General features: G+C 37.3%; 1 protein-coding gene across 4 annotated transcripts in view; it reads right to left on the reverse strand.

Moving 5' to 3' along the window:
• The window catches only part of UMAD1 (UBAP1-MVB12-associated (UMA) domain containing 1), an 85,146-nt gene that overhangs the window by 30,143 nt on the left and 32,613 nt on the right, over positions 1-22,390 (reverse strand). The window contains exon 1 of one of the 4 annotated variants that reach the window (XM_049799069.1): positions 3,702-3,789. The exons of the other annotated variants lie outside the window; for them this stretch is intronic. Within the exon in view, the coding sequence (XP_049655026.1) occupies positions 3,702-3,780 (79 nt within the window). The 5' untranslated portion in view covers positions 3,781-3,789. Of the gene's footprint in view, positions 1-3,701; positions 3,790-22,390 lie in introns of those variants that run through there. 4 annotated transcript variants of the gene reach the window in all.

Consider the following 22,390-nt stretch of genomic DNA (forward strand, 5'->3'; position numbering starts at 1 on the left):
TAGCTGCTGTGGGATGCACTGTGATGAACAGATGATCATATACAACCTCATCCCAATAACTAGCCCTCATGTGTGGGCAGCTGCCTATTATCAGTTATTAAGAACTTTTTTATCACATCTTCTAGAAACTCTGAAAGTACCAGAAAGCTGAGTTAATACTTTGTGGGAAAAGAATTAATGCATAGGACAGAACACTCATTTAAGGTAACTTTTATGTGACATAAGAAATCTTCTCCAAAATAATAATAATGTAATACTTAAAGTGCTACCATCCTCTCAGAGGTACGGAAGCCCCCACTCAATTCTGAAACAAAGTTAAGCAGAATTAATTTAAAACATAAACACCACATACAAAGTTATATAGATACACTGATAGACAGTTTATATGTGTCTGTGTGACATACAGGTACCAACATATCCGATGCAGGAAGTTAAATCACAATATCTAAGCTTCCATCAGAAGGCTTACAAATATTGCAGCTCAAAAAGCTTCCCTCCCCGCATTTTTCTGAAAGTTATCTTCTAGATGACAGCCTGGCAATCTTATGTCACTGTGACTATATAATGTTAATTCTGAGCAGAAAACCTTATGGTACATCCACTGCTGCTTTTGAATTTCTGACACATGCTTGCAGAGTATTTCTGAACACAGCATATTTTGTTTTCCTCTAAAAAGAAGCATAAACTCTCTGTTTGGATTTTCTGTAGTAACAAGTACAAGTTTATAAACATACCTAAAATTGTTACACAAAGGTTCTGAATATCAAAAAAAGGAAAGCCTACATCCAAAAGCAATCTCAATAAATAATTCAATAAAACAAACAAAATACCTCCATAACTCCTTGAAATATTACTTTTGATTTATACTGTTAATTCCATTGTATTACTACCACCATCTCAGACTTAGGAAGGGGATCTAAAAATCAAAAAACAAACAAACAAAACAGGTTAAGAAGTAGGCAGTCTCCTCACAAAATAAAACATAAATCCAATTAACCTGTCCTCAGAAATAGCAAAAAAAAAGCACAGTAGCTAATCTTTGGATCAGTCCACTCTCATGAATAACCAGCTCCACACAGATGATTAAAGGACTACATAATTTTATTTATTTATTTATTAGAGCACATAGGTCAATAATGTGGATTAACTAGGATTAAAGTGTTATTTTCCGATTACTTTTGTGCTTTAAGCTGGTTTAGTATTTCTAGGAACTTTATTTTAAAGCCAGCTTTGTAGAAGAAACTACACTAACGGAACTTCTGGTTTACTTTTGCCTTGTATGTAAACAACATGGAAATGTTCACTTCAACATATTATCACTAGATTGCTTGATTTTAAAGGCAATGAGATAAATAACATTAAATATTCACAGATTTTTAGTATTTCTGGCTTCAGTGCATTAAAACTTTTCTAACCATTGTTTGGACTTTCAATTGCATTTGCATATTACACAAATGTAGTAGTAGAGATCTGTTAGGAAAAAACCTTAAGTATCAGCACAAAAAAAAGCACTAGCAGAATTCTTTTAAAGTATCTGAAGAGCAGGGCAGAAGTTATTTTGGGCAGAAAGAGAAATGAATGAGAGTTTCTGAACAGAGAAATTTAGTTTACAAAGTCTAAAAAAGCCCCACCATGTTAAAATATCCATTTACAAAGATACAAGGGCAACAGATGCAAAAGACCAGCTGATATGTTTTTGGCTGCATCTTTCAATGAAATGTCCAAAAATTTGCATGTACACCAAAAAGTGACATTAACATTGCCCACAAAGCAAAGAGAAAAAAATAATAATTATTCAAATATTGCACAAGTCATTAAAAAAAAAAAAAAATTCTGCCAGGACTTTGTACCATATTCGTGTCATACATGGAGAAAATGAAGAAAAGTCACAGCTGGCTGTAACTTTTATCATCATCTGTTAATGCTGTGGAACTGTCTGAGGGCTACGGTCACTTATGCCAAGTTATGCCTACATTGTACATTGGTCCCTCCCCTAAACTCTGCACAGAACTGGCATTTTCCAGCTGAAACCAAAACATTTCAATTTGTCAAAAAAAACGAACAACAAAACACCCACGTACAATCACGCCAGCTTCAAGAGCACAAAGGCAGACAGGCAGTTTTCAAAAAAAGAACATTTCTTGTTTCCTGAGATGGCAACCACCCACTTCCCCAGAGGCCTTGGGAGCCAGCGGCATGAGCTGCGGTGGGTTTCAAGCTCTGCAGCCAGGGTTTCAGGGAAACCCTAGGCTTATGGGCACTCAAGATCCATGGGGATGCGTCAGCTGTGTTAACAGGGGCTACCAGATCTTCTAACAAAAACTTTCTGATGTTCAGAGATGAAGGACCACTCTCTGTCTCAGGCTTTCGAGCCTGCATGGTTCAGCAGACCAGAAGTACAAAGGTTTCTGAATTCCTCAAAAGCCAATGGGCAGATTGTCCCAGAGGCTGAAGTACAAATTTTTCCAGGTTCTGTGGCTCCTTACCCACTTGCTCAACATCAAGTTCCCAGACAGGTCCGCCCTGCACATGTAATATTTTTGCAGAACATTTTCATGCAATAACATGATAAGAATACGTTAAGTATCTGTTTCAAAACACAACACACTGAAAACAAACAAGGCCACCCTACAAAACAAACTGCGCAGATCTGGTAACTCCCTTCTGGCTACTATTTGAAGAACTGTCAGTCAACCTGTAGTATGAACATTATTACCCAAGGGTGAGTTTTCACAACACGGCTGAGTCAGGCTAACTGCTCTGTACTGCCAAAATGAGCAGTCCTGCCTCTCCCCCCAGCCCCAGCGCTCCCGCTCTGTCCTTTGCGGAGGCTCCCAGAGTTTCCTGAGGTCTTGCGAGCCACCTGAGCTCACTGAACTGGTTAGAAAAAATAAATACATACTCTCTTTCTCGCTGGGTTAGTTTTCTGCCAGTTTAGTGAGCTGAATCACAGACATCAAATGAGCCGGCAGAGCTGGCACAAGGGTGATGGAAAGTAATCCTGCTTCTAGGAGCAAGAAGCAGGATGACCCATTCTTCAGAGAGTCAAGTGGCTCAGCTGTCCGGTGGAAACATACCCTATCATAGCACCAGTCTTGCTTTCCATTGTGAAAAAACAGAAGGCAGTATTTTGGATCTAAACGTAGTCTCCACTCTAGGCATTATACATATCAACCTGGGAAGTTTCATCGAATGGTGTGCTATCAAAAACACAATGAAATTCTTAAACACACCAAAAACCCCAAACAATTTATTATAGTAGCAAAGGCTCCTTTTTGTTATTATCAGTAGGAAACTAGATATTAGTATGCATTTTTAGTTTTCTTCCTTTTCTTCCCAAGGGGTCAACTTAGGCAACTGGTTTTGTCTTTTGCTTTCTCCTCATGAGAAATTTGCATTGATGTTTACTTTGTCAGCCCCAGGGAACCAGACAAGTGAACATCCACTACACAAAGCTGAACTGCCATGTTCAAGGAGCCAGCTTTGGAAGCAAACGATATTAGTCTGGATGACGCATCTTTCAGGAATTCTGTAAACTGGCTTTAAGAATTACTATGGGCAAAGTAATTTTATGAAAAATCTGAAATCTTACTTGGTCAATGCAAAGAATCCATCCAAGTATTTAATTTCTTGTGGGTATAGCAGTAAAAAAATAGGTAAGGTAATGCAATTTTTATAAATTCTGGTTAAGATGCACTTACCTGAACCTTGAACATGAGGAATTTTGCGAAGATGAGACCGAAAACAGTCATACTGAAATTCCTCCCCATTTTTAGCCATAGTCCTTACCACCACCATTTCGAACTCAGTACTCAAGAGAAAAGCACAGACCAACAATGTCACCCTGGTGTCTCCCCATAAAACAAGCCAACAAACCAATCCATCCCATGCACAAAGGGCTGCGTTACCAGATACCTATTCAACTGGTTGAAAATTGGCAGATGAAATTCTAGGTCACAAAGACCTGAACTCCTATATCTGATAGGCAGCCGCTAGAACAGATTAATGATTTTCACAAAACAAGAGAGAATTCAGTTTCCATGATGCAGTTACTGCTTTACATGTGCTCTACTGGGGAATGTGTCCTACATTCAGAACCTGAAATCCTCACACTGTGGCCTGCCCACAATCATTATGCAGCCTGATGTGCAGAAAAACTAGAAGGGGAAAAAAAAAACCCAACAAAAACCCACACCAGGATCATGAACACAAAATGAAGCCCCTTTTTTCCCCAAAGACATGGCCTCTGTCTGGAAGACAACTGATTTTGTATCTACTTTGAGAAGAGATGAGGACAACAAGCCTAGTTCGTAGAGGTTTACACACACAAGCACTCAGCAGGACAGATACTGTACATGGTTGCCGTCAGACCAACTCAATGCTGCCAAAACACGTGGACTCATCTTTCCTCTCTGTTCTGAGCTGTTTGGTCCTGCCATTCCCCTTATCTGTTCTGAGGCTGGTCTGGCTTCTCAGGGTGTCCACTCAGCTCTCTAATCCAGAAGAACTGTTTCTGCTGGCTGAATTTGCTCTCACCTTAGTAAGCAGACCTGGCTCCCTATCAGGTATCTGAATAGTAGTGAGTGATGAGACACTAAGAGGCAATTGAGCAGCTCACCAATGCGCAAGGATGCATTTCGGTTCATACCTCCCATTTCTGTCTTCTCTCTTACCTTCCCTTGCTCCATCACTCAACCCCTTCAAACCAATTCACCTTACTAGAACAGCACAACACTAACTCAGAAGATGGTTCACAAAATTGCAGAAAAATTAAATGGCAAGAGTGTAGAGTCTGAAGTGGGATGAAGGACCTGGTCCTCCTTCACAGGAGCAAAAGATCAGCTCAGCTATGTAGAGCTAGCCTAAGACATGGTGATTTTCTCAACAGAGCAACTATTTCTGCATGCAATATGATCAGTCATCTTTAATTGTTGCCTGGATAAAGGTGACATGTGACCACACGAGCGGATCTAACCACTCACTGCCACTAAGGAGAGGAATTCCTGTTCCCCTCACTCAAAGGCCCTTGCATCGACTCTGACAAACATCAGATTTTCTGCTTATTAACCTGTCTTTTTCTGGTAACTGAGCCGATTAACGAAGTCCAGCAAACACCAGAGTTGGAGCAAAGTAAGACTCACTGAAGTGGAGGAAAGTAGCACCTTTACTTTTGGGCAGCAGCAAGCTGATAAAATCAGATTATTCTCACTTGCAAAACTGCCACTGGCCAAACAACTCTTAAATGAATAAGATCAGACATGGGAGAGGCAGCATACAGGATTTTGCCTTTGAGATATCCCATACTACTTCACTTTAAAGCTTTTGTGGTTAGAAAAATATTCCTTTGCTTTACAGTTGTAGTGGTTTAACCCCAGCCAGCAACTAGGTACCGTGCCGCTGCTCACTAACTTTCCCCCCCACCCAGTGTGATGGAGGAGAGAATCGGAAAGAAAAGGTAAAACTCGTGAGTTGAGATAAGAACAGTTTAATAGAACAGAAAGGAAGAAACTAATAATTATAATAATAACAACAATAAAATGACAATAATAATAAAAGGACTGGAATATACAAAATAAGTGATGCACAATGCAATTGCTTACCACTCGCCGATCGATGCCCAGTCAGTTCCCGAGCAGCGATCCCCTCCAGACACAATGTCACACAGTATGGAATATCCCTTTGGCCAGTTTGGGTCAGCTGCCCTGGCTGTGTCCCCTCCCAACTTCTTGTGTCCCTCCAGCCTTCTTGCTGGCTGGGCATGAGAAGCTGAAAGATCTTTGACTTAGTCTAAACACTCCTTAGCAACAACTGAAAACATCAGTGTGTTATCAACATTCTTCTCATACTGAATCCAAAACACAGCACTATACCAGCTACTAGAAAGAAAATTAGCTCTATCCCAGCTGAAACCAGGACAACTGTCCTGCCCCAAGGGATTAATTAGGAACAAAGGCCTCAAAAACAACCAGTCTCAAACTTTCTAAGCAACTTGGGGGTTAGAGGACTGTCCCTGTTGTGAGTTTGTCAAAATGTAGGTGTGGCATACAAATGCATAGAATGTTTTGGAGCTAATTTCTTGGGAAAGGAGAAGAGCTGCAACATAAACCCCTAAGTTAGGGGATCAGACTCCCCACAGAGCTGTTGCCAACAGGCTTCCCAAAAGGTGACCAGGAGGTACCTATGTTAAACACCTGCTCCATATGCAGGGAAGCATCTTTCCATCCAGTGACTAAATTGAAAGAATTGTTCCCAAACTAAGACATCTGATGTCAAACACTCCTCTAAGTGACCTAATCCATGATTTCTATACCCTTCTCCAACATGAAGGGTAGACTGAACCTAGGCAGCTGTTCTGAAAGGTTGTCATCAGAAGACAAGCTCTGCTACAGCGAGAAGAGTTTCAGATACGGGATGTCAGCATAAAAAGCATCCCAGCAACTGAAGACATGTGGGAAGAAAATGCTCCGGCACAAGAGACACTCCAACCCTCCTCTACTTACCTGAGGTCCATCCCATATTGCAGCCACCCTGCACGTGATTTCTTTTAGCCATCAGAGCAGGTGAAATGATGCCTGCAGTGAAGGAATGAGGTAGGAACAGGGGTCTCTGCCTTAATCATGGGAAGATCAAAGCCAGAAGCACCAGGTGACAGGAGTCGATGCTTCACCTTGACTTCAGTGTGTATGTTGAATGAAGGTGTAAGAGATGGATTCTGAGTTTGCCTTGCTTGAATTTGTTTCTAAATTAATAAAAAAAACACTGCAAAAAGTAACTGGACTATAAGTGTGTTCTGAAGCATGATTTCCTTCTCCCCATCTGCATCTTTAATCAATTTACAGTTATAGTTGCAATCAAAAGTAATGAAAATACAATACATCTTAGAATTAGTGTCTATTACCATCCCAGAACACAAATTAAAAGCTCAGGACAGACCACAGAAACACTACTGCTGTATTAATACCCAATCAAACCTTTTCAAAACTTTGTCACAAGAGGTCTCAGAATTAAGAAAGGGGCTCTCAGTTGCACACACATGCAAATAATGACTTTCTTTCACCTTCTTACTTCTAATGCATGCATGTCAGGTGAGTATAGCCAAAGCTCCAATCCCCAGCAGCACATCAGACAACGGAGTTCAGAGAACAACCTGACCACCTTTTGATCTACCACGTGTGAGCTTAAAATATCCCAGCCCTACCAACACTCTCAGTGTTCCCAGGGGTCCAGCAGGAAAACAGGATTATTTTCTTATCTCAACCTACATGTCTTGGATTTATTTACCTGTATTAACCCAAGACCAGGCTGTTCACATCTGAGGGCTGCATTACCTACCATCCTCCTAGCTTGCTTCCCACAAAACTGTCATTTGTGCTAATCAGTGCTAAGTGAATCAGAAAAGAGAGAATGGCGGGGATCCAGCTGACTCGTTAATACAAGTGTAACGGATTAACCTTTTTACATTGTCTTCCCACCCCCCCCAATTAGTCAGCATCAAAGAGGTTTGAGAGTGCACACATTGGAAACATAAAATGGGACAAAGTGTTTGAAAACAAAGGAGAACATCTAGGAGCAACATCATATTCTACCACAAGAACCATTCATATTACTTGGGAATAGTTATTTTTATAAAACTTAAGTTAAACTTTATGTAAAAGGCAGCAAGAGAATGAAATAGCCTGTCTGTAGAGTGAAACATTCTGATCTGTGTAATTAATCCATAACAAACTTTTCACTTATATGAAGAATGTAGAAGTTCAGCATGAAACAACTAGCTACTCCAAGTTCAAAATAGTTATTAACTGTGACTATAAAATTACTACAAAATGTTAAAACTCGACTTTTTTTTTTTTTTTTAACATATGGGCAGCACTTTTTGATTTGTGAAGTGAAACAAGATATTTTTTGTTTAGTCAAACTGCTATTTAGAAAACTCCCTTCTAATACAAACTGTCAGTCTGAGGTTTTAAAAATAATACAAGATGGAACACTTATTTCCCCAGTATTTACCTGCTTTAAAAAGTTTTTCCGAATGTGTAACTGCCATAACTGCTATCAAAGATTAATGACTCCTTTCAGTACATCCAGTAGCCTTCTATTCCATTTGATAAAATACAAGCATCTTTATTTCTTAAAATAAGCATATGTATGAACGTGTGACATACGTACCTACATTCAGACAAACAATGCATCCCAGACACTTTAAGAAAGAGACCTCAACTATATTTGTAATAATGTTTCTGGAGAAGTGGGGCATTTCTCATTATGCAGTTATACACACACTTCAGCAAAACCTGGATTATTGCACTGTATAACTTGAATGCTAATGCTAAGGGCTTAAACCTTGTTTTATGCAATATATGCAAGAACTTCACTATACATAACATGTTTCATTGTGTAGTAAATTCTTGCCTGTATAAATGCTTCTTATCCTTTTAAAAATTCAGTTACAGTTTAGTGAATATTGTGCTTTTAAGACATCCATCCAGCATTTATATTTGCTTCACATAGTCTGTCTCAATTATACTACAGCTGTCTCACAAGGCATAGCTAGCCATCTCCATCATGAACAACCACCACAGAATCTGAAGTTCTTGATTAAAAAGCAAATGGTTTTGTGAGCCAAGCTAAAACTACTGCAGCTGCTCCGTTTCACAAACCAAGCGCCATTCAGCTGGGAAGAATGGCACCGACTCTGAATTGTTCTTCCTGAGAGTTTTCACAATAAAAACAAACCACACTACTTCCAAATTTTCAAAGACTTTACGAAAAAAAAAAAGTCTTCACTATTCTGGAAACAAGTGTTTTCTTTTTACTCTGAGCTTTTGATTTCTACATCAGTGTTCCTCTATGAATAAAAAAACAAACCCAAAACCAACCCCTCCCCCAAGCATACACACACCACACGGGTTCCTGTAGATACTTTTAATGACCACCTACAGCAAGTTTGGAGATGTATTAAAAAGGAACTGCAATGCTTAACTTAAAAAAACCCCAACAAACCAAGATATCACTAATCAGCTGGTCACTCCTGAAGCTGTTGAATATCATATTCAGTGACAGGGTAACTCATGGAAATTTTTATTATTATTATTATTGATATACATTAACACAATAATAAAAAATTGTAATTTCCTTCATTAAGACAAAATATCAATCAACTCTTCACCACTTGCTCTCCAAGAACGTATATTTCTCTACAACATATGAAATAAAACAATCTCATTACAGTGAAGGTGCAGCAAATTAAGTCATAATATGTAATTTGGATAAAAGTCATGTTTAGTACAACTTGTGATGCACAACTTTTGAATGTGTCGCCTCTTTTTTTATGTAACCACAACAAAATTTAAGTGTTCATAATAATAAAAAACATGACACACAAAATGTACCCACAAAAATGCTGAAATTTTTTTTTTCTACTTTATTGAAACTGATTTCATTAAAATATCAGAACCAAAACCATTACATAGGTTTCCTACAATATCCTAATAACACCTTCTCGGTGGTCAGGCTACCATGTGTCCAGGAAATACTTTACAGCTAAGTTAACTTTTATACTTCAAAAATAGTGAATGGTTAGTCAGATTTTTGTTTTTTAGTTATTTGGCTACATGAAATTTATTTGATGTCTTAGCCAGAAACAAATTGTATGTAGCTGAAAACATTTCCCATTTTATTCAAATGAAAGTATTCAGGAGTTTTCTCTAAGTTAATCTTGACTAATGCAAAAATGAGAACCAAATCCTTCAAAGTGTTTAAATTCACTCATTTCCCAGTAATGGAAAAAAAAAAGCTGAGCTTCATTAAAGATTTTTCTTTAAAATACCGTCTGTATCTTCCCTATCACCGTTTCATTTATTTTGCCTTTGTGCCTACTGTACTTGAGCTAGATTAGAAACACCAGGTTAAGTACAGACTAGACATTACACAAGGCTTCAGAATATTACCATTTTGAGCATATGAAAAGAGGAAAACCCCAAAACTTAGTCTACCTTACTTTTCATTCTACCTTTGGGAGTTGGAAAAGCCTTGATTTTGTGTTGCCAATTAATGAGGACTGGTTTTAGGCTAGCATTTTAGAATGATTACAAGCAAATTTCACATATTTGTTGCTTTTTTAATGTAGTCTGAGAGTAATAACTAACAACACTGAATATCTCTTGAGTATTTCTTAAAAAAAATAATCTCAGTATTTTAAGAACTAGTTGGTGGATTTGGCTTCACAAGTCAACAGTCCATATGAAAATGTTAACAGATTTGTAAATTGTTTTTAAAGGTTATTATTAGACTGTTCTGTAAACAAAAAAAGACACTGTGAAAGATGAAGAGAAAGTAATGTTTATCTGCAAATGATAATTTTCAATTTCAATGGAAACACTACTTTCGGTTTGAAAACCTCACTTTTCATAGTACAGAACTGATTTGTTTGGGGCTTTTTTGGTTTTTTTTGGTTTTTCTATAAACAAGTTCTGATCCTAAGAAAAATAAGGATTTATAATGGTCCTCCCACAGCCCCTGTCACAAAGTTATTGTGCCACTTCCACGCTGTTGGTTTTTTTACTCTTTGAGGAAGTTAAACTCAGCACACCTTTGAACTTCTGGAAGCAAAACTACCAGTTTCATTATAGAAGTTACTCCCTAGTAACTGACAAACTGTACGTTCACTTTGGTAAGATTGCATATAAGATAGCATAAGTATTGAAAAATCATACTTCTAAGAGCAAAAGTTAATGATTTGAAACTACATTTGATTTTTACTCTAGTATACGTATGTATCCAAAGGAAGAATCCTGCCCTACTCCTGATTTTCAGTTCTGTTACTTGAGAAGACAGGGAAGACGCAGGCTGTCTGGAGGCCATGCAAAGTGACAAGGAAAAGACTTCAATTTGCTCCAGAACCTGCCAAATCCAGGTAAATGGACCCAATGCACTGGTGTTCCCCAGCCCTTCCTCTAACATGAAAATGTTTCTGAAATTCAGGTGTTTGGAGAATTATGTGCACTTCTCTAAACATTGTAACCCAGTTGAGAGGGTATTTAAATTTTTCCCCAAAGTACAGTTTCCAGCAATTTTCAGGCCAGATTAAGAATGAGAAAGACAAACCGAACCACGTTCAACACAATGCATGCAACAGCCTCTCTTTCAGTCTGGTCTTCTAAGAGGAACAAGCAACTTATTTCAACCAAATGACACACGTCTCGAAGATAATTACATTTTCACAGATTTCATGAACAAGGCAGCTGTGCAGACAGAAATTAAGCCTCCAACTGTAGAAAAACCTTCAGCAAGACTTTGCAATAAATCACAAGAAAAATACCTAGAAGTCAGGACTACAATAATTCCAGCCCTCCCAGAAACAGCAGTGTAATTCTCACTCTCAATAACTTTTTTTGGGTGTTTTCAGGATAACTGACATACAAGGAGGGAATGAGTGGCCCTACATATTGAGCCTATATTAACTTTTTTTTTTTTTTTAGTTTCTTCAAAAAGTCATTTCTCATTGTACTAGATCTCCTAATAATGCCTACTTGAAAAAGTTCTAGGATCCTTGTCTCCTCCAAGCCCTACAGTGTTTCTATAAAGAGGCAAAGTTACTTATTTGCTGGCTGTTCCCCCATTTTGAATCCTTATTTTCAATCACAGATGGGCCTTGGCCTTGTATCAGCAGGAAAATGTCTCACTTGAATTCATTAGTGAGGGGGTACAGGGGAGAAAACCATTACAAGTTTTTAATGAAAAACCCATTTGATGTCTATTATGTGTGCATATCACAAGTCACCATTTTCTTATGGCAACTGAGTATTTCTAGATGGGGAGAATGAGAAACTTAGAAGAAAGTCTAATCTTTAATAATCTAATAAATGTTTCATCAAGAACATTACCTAGTCTGGGAGTTTTGAATTAAAATAAATGCAGAATCAGCTTTAGGAGGCAAATTAAAGAAAGCTGGTTTAACCATAACAGAGTATTATGAAACTTGTTTTGTAGTTTTTACTTTTGTAATACTTGCCTATTCACTCAGATGGAAGACCTGCTACTACAGCAATGTTAGTAAGATAAAACAGGTGGCATTCCTTAAGGGCTCAAAAGCAAGCTAGTAAGGACCATGCAAACTAAGGTCAAAAATCGAAGTAAGTCCTCAAAGCTTTTTTTAAGTAACATTTTCAAATATATATTCTTCATACATAGCTGCTTCAGAAGGAAGCTAAACTTAAGACATTTAGATATGTAAAATAAAAACTAACTACAATCAATATACTTTCATGAACACCAAAATGCACTACGCATATACAGCAGTCATTTTGTTAGTCATCTGGCAGGTCTGAAAGTTTGTGCTGGGTATCACAAGGCTATAAAGTACCTTTTGGGAAATCCCAACTATTTAAGATTGACAGGGATTTTGTGACAAAGTGCAAGGCACAACCTGCAAAGTGCAGATCAAAAATAAGAACAGAATCAGAAATAAGCAGACCTAACAGTATTTCAAGGGGTGAGGAGTGTTTGGATTCAATTCCCGCTTTGATAAAACACCCTGGCAGTAATGGAATCAACTGGATACTATCATAACCTTTGTTAGGAATTAAATGTTAATAAATGTTTTAAACAAGCTAGATACATTTTCGTTTACTATGAAAGACAATAAAATCCCAAGCATTTTCCTCCCACTTAGTATTACTATATTTTAAGGTTGAGTTCTGACTAAAATAATCCAGGATTAAAACCATCTAAATCACATGAACCCTTTGTTCTCAATCACCTGCACTTCCATTAATTTGAAAGTAGCAGTGCTGATACTGATATTTGAGAGTATAATACCACCAGATTCAAAAGCTACAACACTTTTTCCATTACAAAAAACCCATATAAAAGTCCTTTTCAGTGTGGAAAACTGTAAGAAAGAGACAATGTCAAGAGGCAATAGACTAGCTTCAGTACTACCACACTAATATTATCAATAAATGGACATATATATAGCAAAGCAACACTAGTTTCTTCTCACTGCAATGGAACATTTTCCATATTGCATAATGTTTACCCTCTCCTTCCCTTATTATTGATGTCCTACCAGGGATTGCAACACTCAGGACATGGGGGAGCAGCTTAGAGCACCGGCTGTGTAGAAAGTCAGGATGTGTTTTATAGCTTGCAGTTTGTACTGATAATGGTAAAGTGATAGAGTCGGGGGGGTGGTGGGGTGGTGTTGGTGTCACACTTCAGTTACTGACACAAGTTTGTTCTGAAAAGGTAAGTAAGTCTAGAAATAGGCACTGTGAGTGGCAAGCTAAAGAGCTGGAAGACAAGACTGAGAGACTGAACTCAGTGACATATAGGGCAGTAGAGGAAAGCAAAAGCACAGTGTCTTTGTAATACAGCTTGCGTGTGACGACTTTGGTCTATGTTACGTGAGTCACCATCCTGGACAGGTTTCCACTTTCAAATTTCACAGACACTCACCACTCAGCTTGCACAGTGACCTCCTCTCTCCAGCATTAGACTGGTGGCCAAGTGGCTTCTGCACGCTTTCATTCATACTTCTCACTAAATTTGCAGCACTTCAGAGAACAGGCAAGGGCTGATTTTACCACAAGCACATTTTAGAGAAGTGAAGTAACTAGTACGCAGAATCAACAAAGTACTGCCTGCAAGCTCCCATTTAACTAATAAAATACACTAATAAATGTTTTAAAAAATATTTATATATTTATGGTACAGCAGCAAAATGTATGATATCGCTGCTTGGGCCCATGTAAAAGTTAAGACAAATGGGAATCAACATTTGGAAAGACCCTGTTCCTTTGGATGACTAGACAGAGCTTAAATCGGCAGCAGTATTTGTCTTTGAGGGCTATTGTTAGTAGAACAAAAAAGGCACCCCTTCGTTCAATACCTTGTCTTCTTTTGCTCTTAATTAAGCTCTTCCATGCCTTTTTATCTCCCAGTTATGCCACTTCCTGCTTTCCATCTTTGCTCAAATATTTGTTCAACAGCAGCAGAACATCTTTGCATTTTTACTGCAACTCAAAACACATGACCTCTAAATGGTATCTCAAGCTGGTTTTACAGAGTATTTACCTTAAGTAACATGATTCTGTTTCTCATAAATTATGTACCATGCAGTTATTACTAGCCTGTAGTTTTAAGACAGCTAAGCCAAGGTAAGACCTCACTAAAGTAGCTGGTCCTTCAAACTGTCTCTGCTGTTCATCTGACGCTTCAGCAAGACAGTTCAGTTTATTAAGCAGGCAGGAAACCCCAAAGCACGGGGGACGACGACTTGTTTTTCATCACCTAAGTGAAATGAATCAAATCACCAAGAAATCAGACAAATGGCTAGACTGACTCAGGTGCAGGCTAGAAGAATCCAGTCCCTTTTGGTGACAGTGATCTGTTAAATGAACTCTTCAGTCCTATCTGCACCTTAAGTGGAAGCCTCTTGGGCAAAGCCCCACAGAATTATTCTCCCATTATTCATAAATTATTTCTCCTCTTTTTTTTAAACAGAACGACATTATAAGAATGGCACTTGAAGCTAGTATTAGGCTGTGCCTCAGAAAGGGTATGCATGTGAACACTGACAGACATTTATTGCAGACCAACTGAAAATGAGCAATTCACTGAGCTCTAAAATTTCATCACTTATCACACATAATGCAACAATAATGTGTTTACTGCACAAGGTTTTAATATGCAAATATACCAATCAAAAAGCACCATGTCTTTGGCACTAGAAGTCAGCCATTTTATATTAAATATTTGTGATGGTGTATCTCCAGGGGCATATATGAAGGGTTGTTTTCAAATTCCTCCTCTTGCTTTGAAATGACTCCTAGAGTAGAAAGTTTCTTTAAAATCCTTTGCAGCAGAAGCTGCTGGCATTTTAAAGTTGCAATGGCAGAGTAGTATCCCCACAGAGAAGAAAACACTATTAGAGCTCTGCTGAAAATGAAGTAGGGGAATTTAAAAAAAAAAAAAAAAAAAAAAAAAAACAAAAACAAAACAACAAAAAAACACCCCAAAACACTTTATGCATGTCCAATAGAATCCAAATTACTTTTTTAAATTGCAGCCTGGGATTTAGTACAAATGTCACATTGTGTATACCCTAAATTTCATTTGCATTTGTCTCCATAATTCCTCGAGATACCAGTACATTTTCAACCTCTTATTACCAAGTGTTTTGGGGCATTCACAATTTCCAAGATGTTGCCACTGCTCCCCAGTATTACACTTGAAGTATTTCTACAGTGGACAAATGTCTTAAAACATTGCAGAAGAAAAAACCAGTTGTAAACATGCAAACCAAAGGCAAACCAGTTAAACATTAACTGTTGGACAACATTTATATGGGCATATCTGACTGCAGCACCACTACATCAAGCATATTACACTCTGTGTATGACTGTTGGACTAGTTTGCCATGACTAATGAATACTGTGTTGCTGCATTGGCCCAGAAGCAGATATAAAAAAAACTTCATAAAAAACAGCAACTCAGACATATTTATTTTACTTTTTTTGTGCTCTGAGAAGGATCACTTTACTTAATTTCCAGCAAGTCCATATTCTTGTTGGCAACATTCCTCTGTGGGTAAAAGAGGCAATGCAGAGTCAAGTTGTTCTGCCCGCCCCCCCCGCCCCATTCCTTCCTTATCCACTGTTTCTGGAATAGATTTACATTAGCCTTCATCTCTCTATTTTAAAGGAGGCCAAATATTTTCTTCCTTTTTTTTTTTGGTTTTTGTTTTTTTTTTTTTTTTTTTGTTGGGTGGGGAAAGAGAAGAGGGAAGATTTCAGGGTTTTTTTCCAAATAACCGGAGGAGTAATACCAAGTTACGTATGCTCTGTAACAAGACTTTCAAAATACTAAGTAAACAAGAGTAAAAAGCAGCACCATCAAAAAAACCTCACTGTATCACTAGCCAACTTAGCAGACCTATTAAAAATCTACTGAATATCTATTTGGCATCAGCCTTTCTCAAAATATCCCAATTTCAAAAAAATTGCTAAGCAGATCCCCACATACTCTCGGGAATGAAATGGAAAGTTGTACCTTTCCCAACAGCCCTGACATATGATGTTTGGAAAAGCTGTAGAGAAGTAAGGCAGAAATTCCAGGTAACAAAACATTTCCAGATAATGTTATTTCTTACCTTAATTGTATTACCCTTAAAATATCCTTGTATCCTCTCATGGGATTCGAACCTGGTCCTATGGAAAGTAACTAATTTTAGTGATGCAAGATCAAGCCTACAATAGGAGAAGAAAGGTTCTACTGTCTATAAGCTTGTCACAGATATCCACATGACCCAATACAAGGAATTCAATGAAGGTACCTAAACTGGAGCCTAGTGAGTTTACATGGTCACTGAGGCTTTCTGGGGGCAATTCAAGGTATTTAAGTAGAAGTGCTAAATGTTTTATCATAAGATTTGACTTCATTACAAGAGCCTGAGCTCTTGATTTATTTATAACTGGTTTCTCTCTGCATCTAACACAATGCTGCTTTGCCTCTGTTTATGCAACTTAGATCACTTCCATTATTCTGGTACTGAGGAAAAGGAAGGGAAGAAACATTAATCATATCCTTACTAGTTAACTTTGAACTGATAATCTGAGTTTTTTTACAGTTAGTTTGAATAATGATGGCTATGCCTAGGTTATGAAGCCTACAATTACATTTTACATGTTATTTACCACAACATACATACCTGCCTGTGCACTGTGTATGTGCTTGTTTCATATAAAATACCATCATTCATATACTATTTAAAAAAATTTGAAATCTATCAATTATTAAAATGTACAGAGACAGATTGCTTTGAAAAGAAATATGAAGTCAGTCCCTTCTGGTTTTTTAATTCATGACTTATGACCTATTAATTGTCTCAGTTTTGTGATTCTTTGTATAGTCTTTATGCTGTAGAGACAGATGATGTTTCTTTGTTAAATGCTTTGCTGTTTCCCGTTGTGAGAAATTAATTGACTGTTACTATTCAAGTCCTAACAAACAGCATTTCTACTGTCCTTTGCTAATTATGCCATGCCTGTGTTTTACATAGCATTTCACACTACATTTGTTTTTCTACTTTATATTTTAGGGCAGCTTATTTGTAAGAATGTGCATTTATGTTCATATTATCTTGACCTAACAGACCAGATCTGATTGCTTTTTAAACGTATGCGAATAATTGGCTTGGAAACAACACACAAATACAAGTGCTGCATTTAGTGTGAATGCAAGAGAAGTTAAATTGGGCTGGCACTTTAAATGAGCTCAACTTGCCAGTTTAAGTGCATGTTTTTCTTTGGGCCCAGTAACAATACAGTGGGCCTATCTTTAGGATAATAACAATTATGTCTACTTATCTCACTGAAAAACAAGCCTAACCTGTTGGAGAACCCAAATAGTAGATTATGTTAAATGTAAAATGGTGGTCAAGAAAGACTGAAGGGGGAAATATCCAAGATGACCTCTTAATATTCCCACACATGGTCTCAGACAACTACCAGAATAAAATAAATCTCTGTCGGAGTATGGACAAATAACAAGCAACTTTAAAAAATAACTGTAGTGGTGGTTTGTTGTAGTTGTAGAGGTTTAAGAACTCAGGCAGGACAAAGTCTGTAAGCAAAGATAATGTATCTTATTAGATCAACCAGAGTAGACAGAAATATCAGGCTTTGTGTCACAGATGTCCTTTAAGCCTAAAACCAGAAGCAATTAAGCTTTGAAAATGGAATATCAGTGCAGAATGACCGTCTGAAGTTGACTACAGATTTGCACATAGTTTAGAAGTAGTATCTGTTATTTTCTCTGATAGATGTTAAAAATCATGGCCTCAAGAGAGATCTTTGTTTTACAGCAATTCTAAATCTCAATCCCCTACTAACCTCTCCCTCCCATAAAAATCTGTGTCCCTATCACTTTTCCTCCCTCCCCACTAGCTCTTCCTCTCCTTTCAAAAGCATCAACTCTCTTTCCTTCCCAGGATGGTTTAGTTTACCTACATTTTGAACAACTGTCTTGGATGCTATCTGGCTGAGGAGCAGCAGCTTTCATTTTCACACCTGAAGAAGAGCTGGTGTCTCCAAACTGCTAGTCTAGTTTGTCTAACAATACTCATGGCTAATAGGAGATATTACCTCTACCTGTAAAAGTTGTCTTGCCTAAAGGCATTTTACCAAACAAACATACAAAGTATGTAAAATAAAACCTAAATGAACCAAAAAATAATTTGGAAAGACAAACTCTATACCAGTTACTGAGAGATCAGGTTACCTCGTTACAACTGTTCAACATTTCCTTTGAGAAGCAGAGGAGACATACAGAAGCTTTCAATATAACATGTAAGTATGTTCTCCCATACTGTGGTTTAGGGAGAGAAAATCTGAACTAAAAATTCAAAAACTAATCTGCTTTTGAAACACGAGGCAAATTCAATTAAATTTCTGCAATTTTAAGTTCAAAGACATTAGAGCAAAGAATCCATAGCATAAGGCAAAGATCATTTTTAAGCACAGAAAGCAAAGTACAGTCACATCTTAAACAGTTCTATTTTAAAATAGCCTGTTGTCATTAATTAGAGACGTTAATATGATGTGTATGGATAAACAGTTAACACAGTGTAATCAAGCCTTAACTTCTGCATTTCCTGCATTTGGTTCTCGGTTCCATAACTGACACCATCTGGCCAAAACCTCAAATATAGTTTTGCATGTTATCACAGTAAGGATATCTGACACCAGTTGGAGTAGCTCAAGCAGTTCCACAGCTGCTGATCACCAACCCTGCAGAACAGGCAGCAGAAAAGACCATACTGATGTTCTTCATCTCTTTTCAAAGCAAAATGTTGGGCCTATTTGCTCTGGAAAATACTGTGACTATGACTTGGAGAAAAATTAATAACAATTAGTAGAACTAATTGAGTTTCCTGTACTTTAAAAGGTAGTAATGGCCTTAATATAATGGCTGATTAGAAAAAATCTTCACAGGTAACAATTCAGTCCGAAAATCCAGTATTCGGAGGTCAAGCATATGCTAGTCTGGGGCATGACAATCCAAAGCCCATGCAATGGGCTGGTCTCAAACCTTCTGCTAAGATGACAGTCAGGTTGACAAAATTAGTTTTAAATCTGTGACAACTAGCAACTCACTCCATCAGTTAATACAGTAACTCTAGAATGAAAAAGTCTCTATGTAATGCAAAAAATCTGTAGTCACCACTAGTCTCTACAAGTTCTCCCTATGCATGGTGTGGGCATCATTTTAGCTACAACTGTGAAGATTTGCTCCAGATAACTCAATTACCAAATTACTGCTGATGCCAAAATCATTCTGAGCTCCATTTCTGATTACATATCGCTGCCATGCTTTCCACATTAGCTCCTTACTCTGAATAAGCCTTCACCATTTGCATTGCTGCTATTTTTCTTTTCCAATGTACCCATGAAGATAACATCAGCTGGTTTCTCTGATGAACTCCCAGATGTCATCAGCCATGTGTGGGAAAAATTACAACACAAAAGTCATAAGAGTTTTCAAGACGATTCCCAAAATTCTGCTCCCTGGAACATGTACACCAGGTTGCCATTTAGCAACAACCACCCTAACTTTATTTTTAAAAAAGAAAAAAAACTCCACAATCTTTCATATTTTTCTTGATTTTTGCAGCTCTTACCTATCTTTCACATGACAAATTCTCAGGACAGGGACACTTTCCATAACACTGGATCATAAAGTTGGCTACTAGACAAAACACAGTTATTACCAAACAGAAGTTAATATTACGCAATGATTTTGTTTAAATCAGAGGTGAAATACAGCCTTTATTTCAAAGACTAAAGGGATGGGATGAAAAAGAGAGTAAGTAACTTCAGCTGTGATTTTCTGAAAGCTATGTACAACTTTTTTTTATTTCATCCCTAAAGTGCAAAATGTCTTGCTTTGGCCTTTAACATATCCATGTCCAAAGAAGAAATTAAGCCAGTTTATTACCTTGTATTTCCCTTTAATGGACTGCTTCCTTTCAAGCTATAGTCCCTGTACTAACACAATAAAATCCTTCCCTCCCCTCCCCCCTCCCCCAAAAATAGTGTTTTGCTTCAGCAAAGACTTCAAAACTAGATGATCAGAAAATAATCCAATGTCCCTTCCTCTAATGACTAGCCAGCAGGAGTGTTCAGGCACAGTGTAATCACTCCTCCACTATACCCAGCACTATTGCATTAAACTATAATTTAGTTGATCTACTTCTGGGAGTCATTTATTACATTGTGAGTTCTGTGGATAGTGATAGGGCCATAAATGAAGCTATAAAACCCAAACTCTTATCAGCTGGACATATATTTCTATTACATGAAAGTTTGGTAAATATGAAGATTTATTACTTGAGCAATGCTCTATGAGAACATTGCTTATACAGTAAAGTGGAGGTGATTTTTCTTTCATTCTGTAGTTTCCCTCATTTGCTACTTGCACACAGTTTGAAGGTTGAACTGGTTAAAGATTTTTAATGTACATCTATTTCTCAAAGTGAGATTTAATTCTTGACAAACTAATATACCCTTTTAAAGCATGTTTGATCAAAATTAAAAGTATGGTGTCAGTATCTGCATGGTTTCTTTAGGTTAGTGAGAAATGACAATAGATGAGAAATTCTATCTGCAATACACCTAGCTTCATGCTCTGTGATCAGAGCTTTGTGAATGCTGGAATTTCACATATAGGACCAGATCGAAGCCCAAAGCTTTATATTGATCAATTAAAACTGTACATTCTGTATGTGTCAAATAGATATTAAAAAAACCCGTGCTTTTTCAGTTTTAAGGAATAAATTATTTTTGCTCTATGTTTAACAGAACTTTTTGGAAAAACCAGACTGATACAATCTGTCATTTAACAGGAAGTTGCAATTAACTAACTAGACAAATCAGACAATCTTTTTCTTTTCAAAAACCCCCAAAATATTGATTTTATATTCTTCAAAACATCCCTACGATCACTGTAAACAGAGGTATAATACCATGTGTATGAAAACTGTATGAATACATACATCTTCACTGACATTTAAGAATCTGCTCCATTTGTGTGATTTTAAGCAAAGTTGCAAAGTACGAATATACCATTAAAAACTGTTTTGAAGAAGTGTACTCAAAGCTGATTCCATGCAGTAAGTTTTATAAGTAGACAATTAAAACGGTAATGAAATAACTCCATTAGTTCAATAGAGCAGCAACTCTTTTACAGTTGAGATGGGGAGGTCCCTCCCACATACATACATACATACATAACTTTGGTTACCTTGAAATGTGTCGTACAGCACTGACACACGGTATAAGGAAGCAGTTAGTTTTACTAGGGTTTTCTTACATACAGCTCCCTAATTTTGCAAGACTTTCTATGAAGCAGTATGTCCTGGTTTTAAACTGTTAAGTGTAACTGCTTGAAATCTTTACAGTACACCAGCCTAGGAAAAAAAGAGTTCTGAAGATAAGTATGTACTTCACCCAGTTTGGTGATACTCTATTGCAACAATAAAACAAGAAGAAAGAAAAAAGATACTGCATGAAAACCACCATTACTTAGTCATACATAAATTGACAAAGTGAACCATAAATTAATGACTTGGGAATTTTCAGTTGGTATGATTTTTTTATGGAAGAAAAATTTCTGGTTTCATACCAAGAATTTTGCAGCTGCTTAAAATATATTCCTTACTAAGAAAGCAAGGTTCATGTTTGCCTTAAACTGTGTCAGGACAGAATTTTGCACCTACAGAAAATTCTGACCAAGCCTCCGATGGACTCAAAAACCCCTCAGAGATGTGCATACAGCTGTATCATGGTCTCTACCTCCTCACTGATTTAACCTGATGGATCTAGCTGGGTAATACAAAACCAAGGAAATTCACTAAGAGCAGCAAGCCAGACCATTAAGAGAGCTAACTACTGTGTAACTATGTTAGTGGAATCAATACAGTCGTAATACATGAACTTAAACTGATTTTTCATTTATGTTTTTTCATTTATGTTAAGTATATTGTCCACTTAATTCTAAGATATATTTCTAATTACTTTTTTCTATTCTGAGTTTTAAAAGCAACCAATTTTCAGAAAAAGAACTACTATTGAAAACAAGCCTCCCTTGCATTGCCTACACACATTCTCCAATTCTCACTTGTAAAAAACAGCAACATTTACTATGAAAATTCAGACAACTGTAATAATCATTTTATAAGAAGTACTAGATTCTCCTCATTGCATGTTTATTTACAAAAATGTAGTAGTAAGTACACATATGCTTTATAGGTTTACCTTGAGGGCTGGTTTCACAATCAATTTAACCAACATTAAGTGCAAACTGAAGCTGAAATCGGCTGTGCTATCACCCC

Source organism: Accipiter gentilis, chromosome 4 (genome assembly GCF_929443795.1).
Source record: "Accipiter gentilis chromosome 4, bAccGen1.1, whole genome shotgun sequence".
Lineage (NCBI taxonomy): Eukaryota > Metazoa > Chordata > Aves > Accipitriformes > Accipitridae > Astur > Astur gentilis.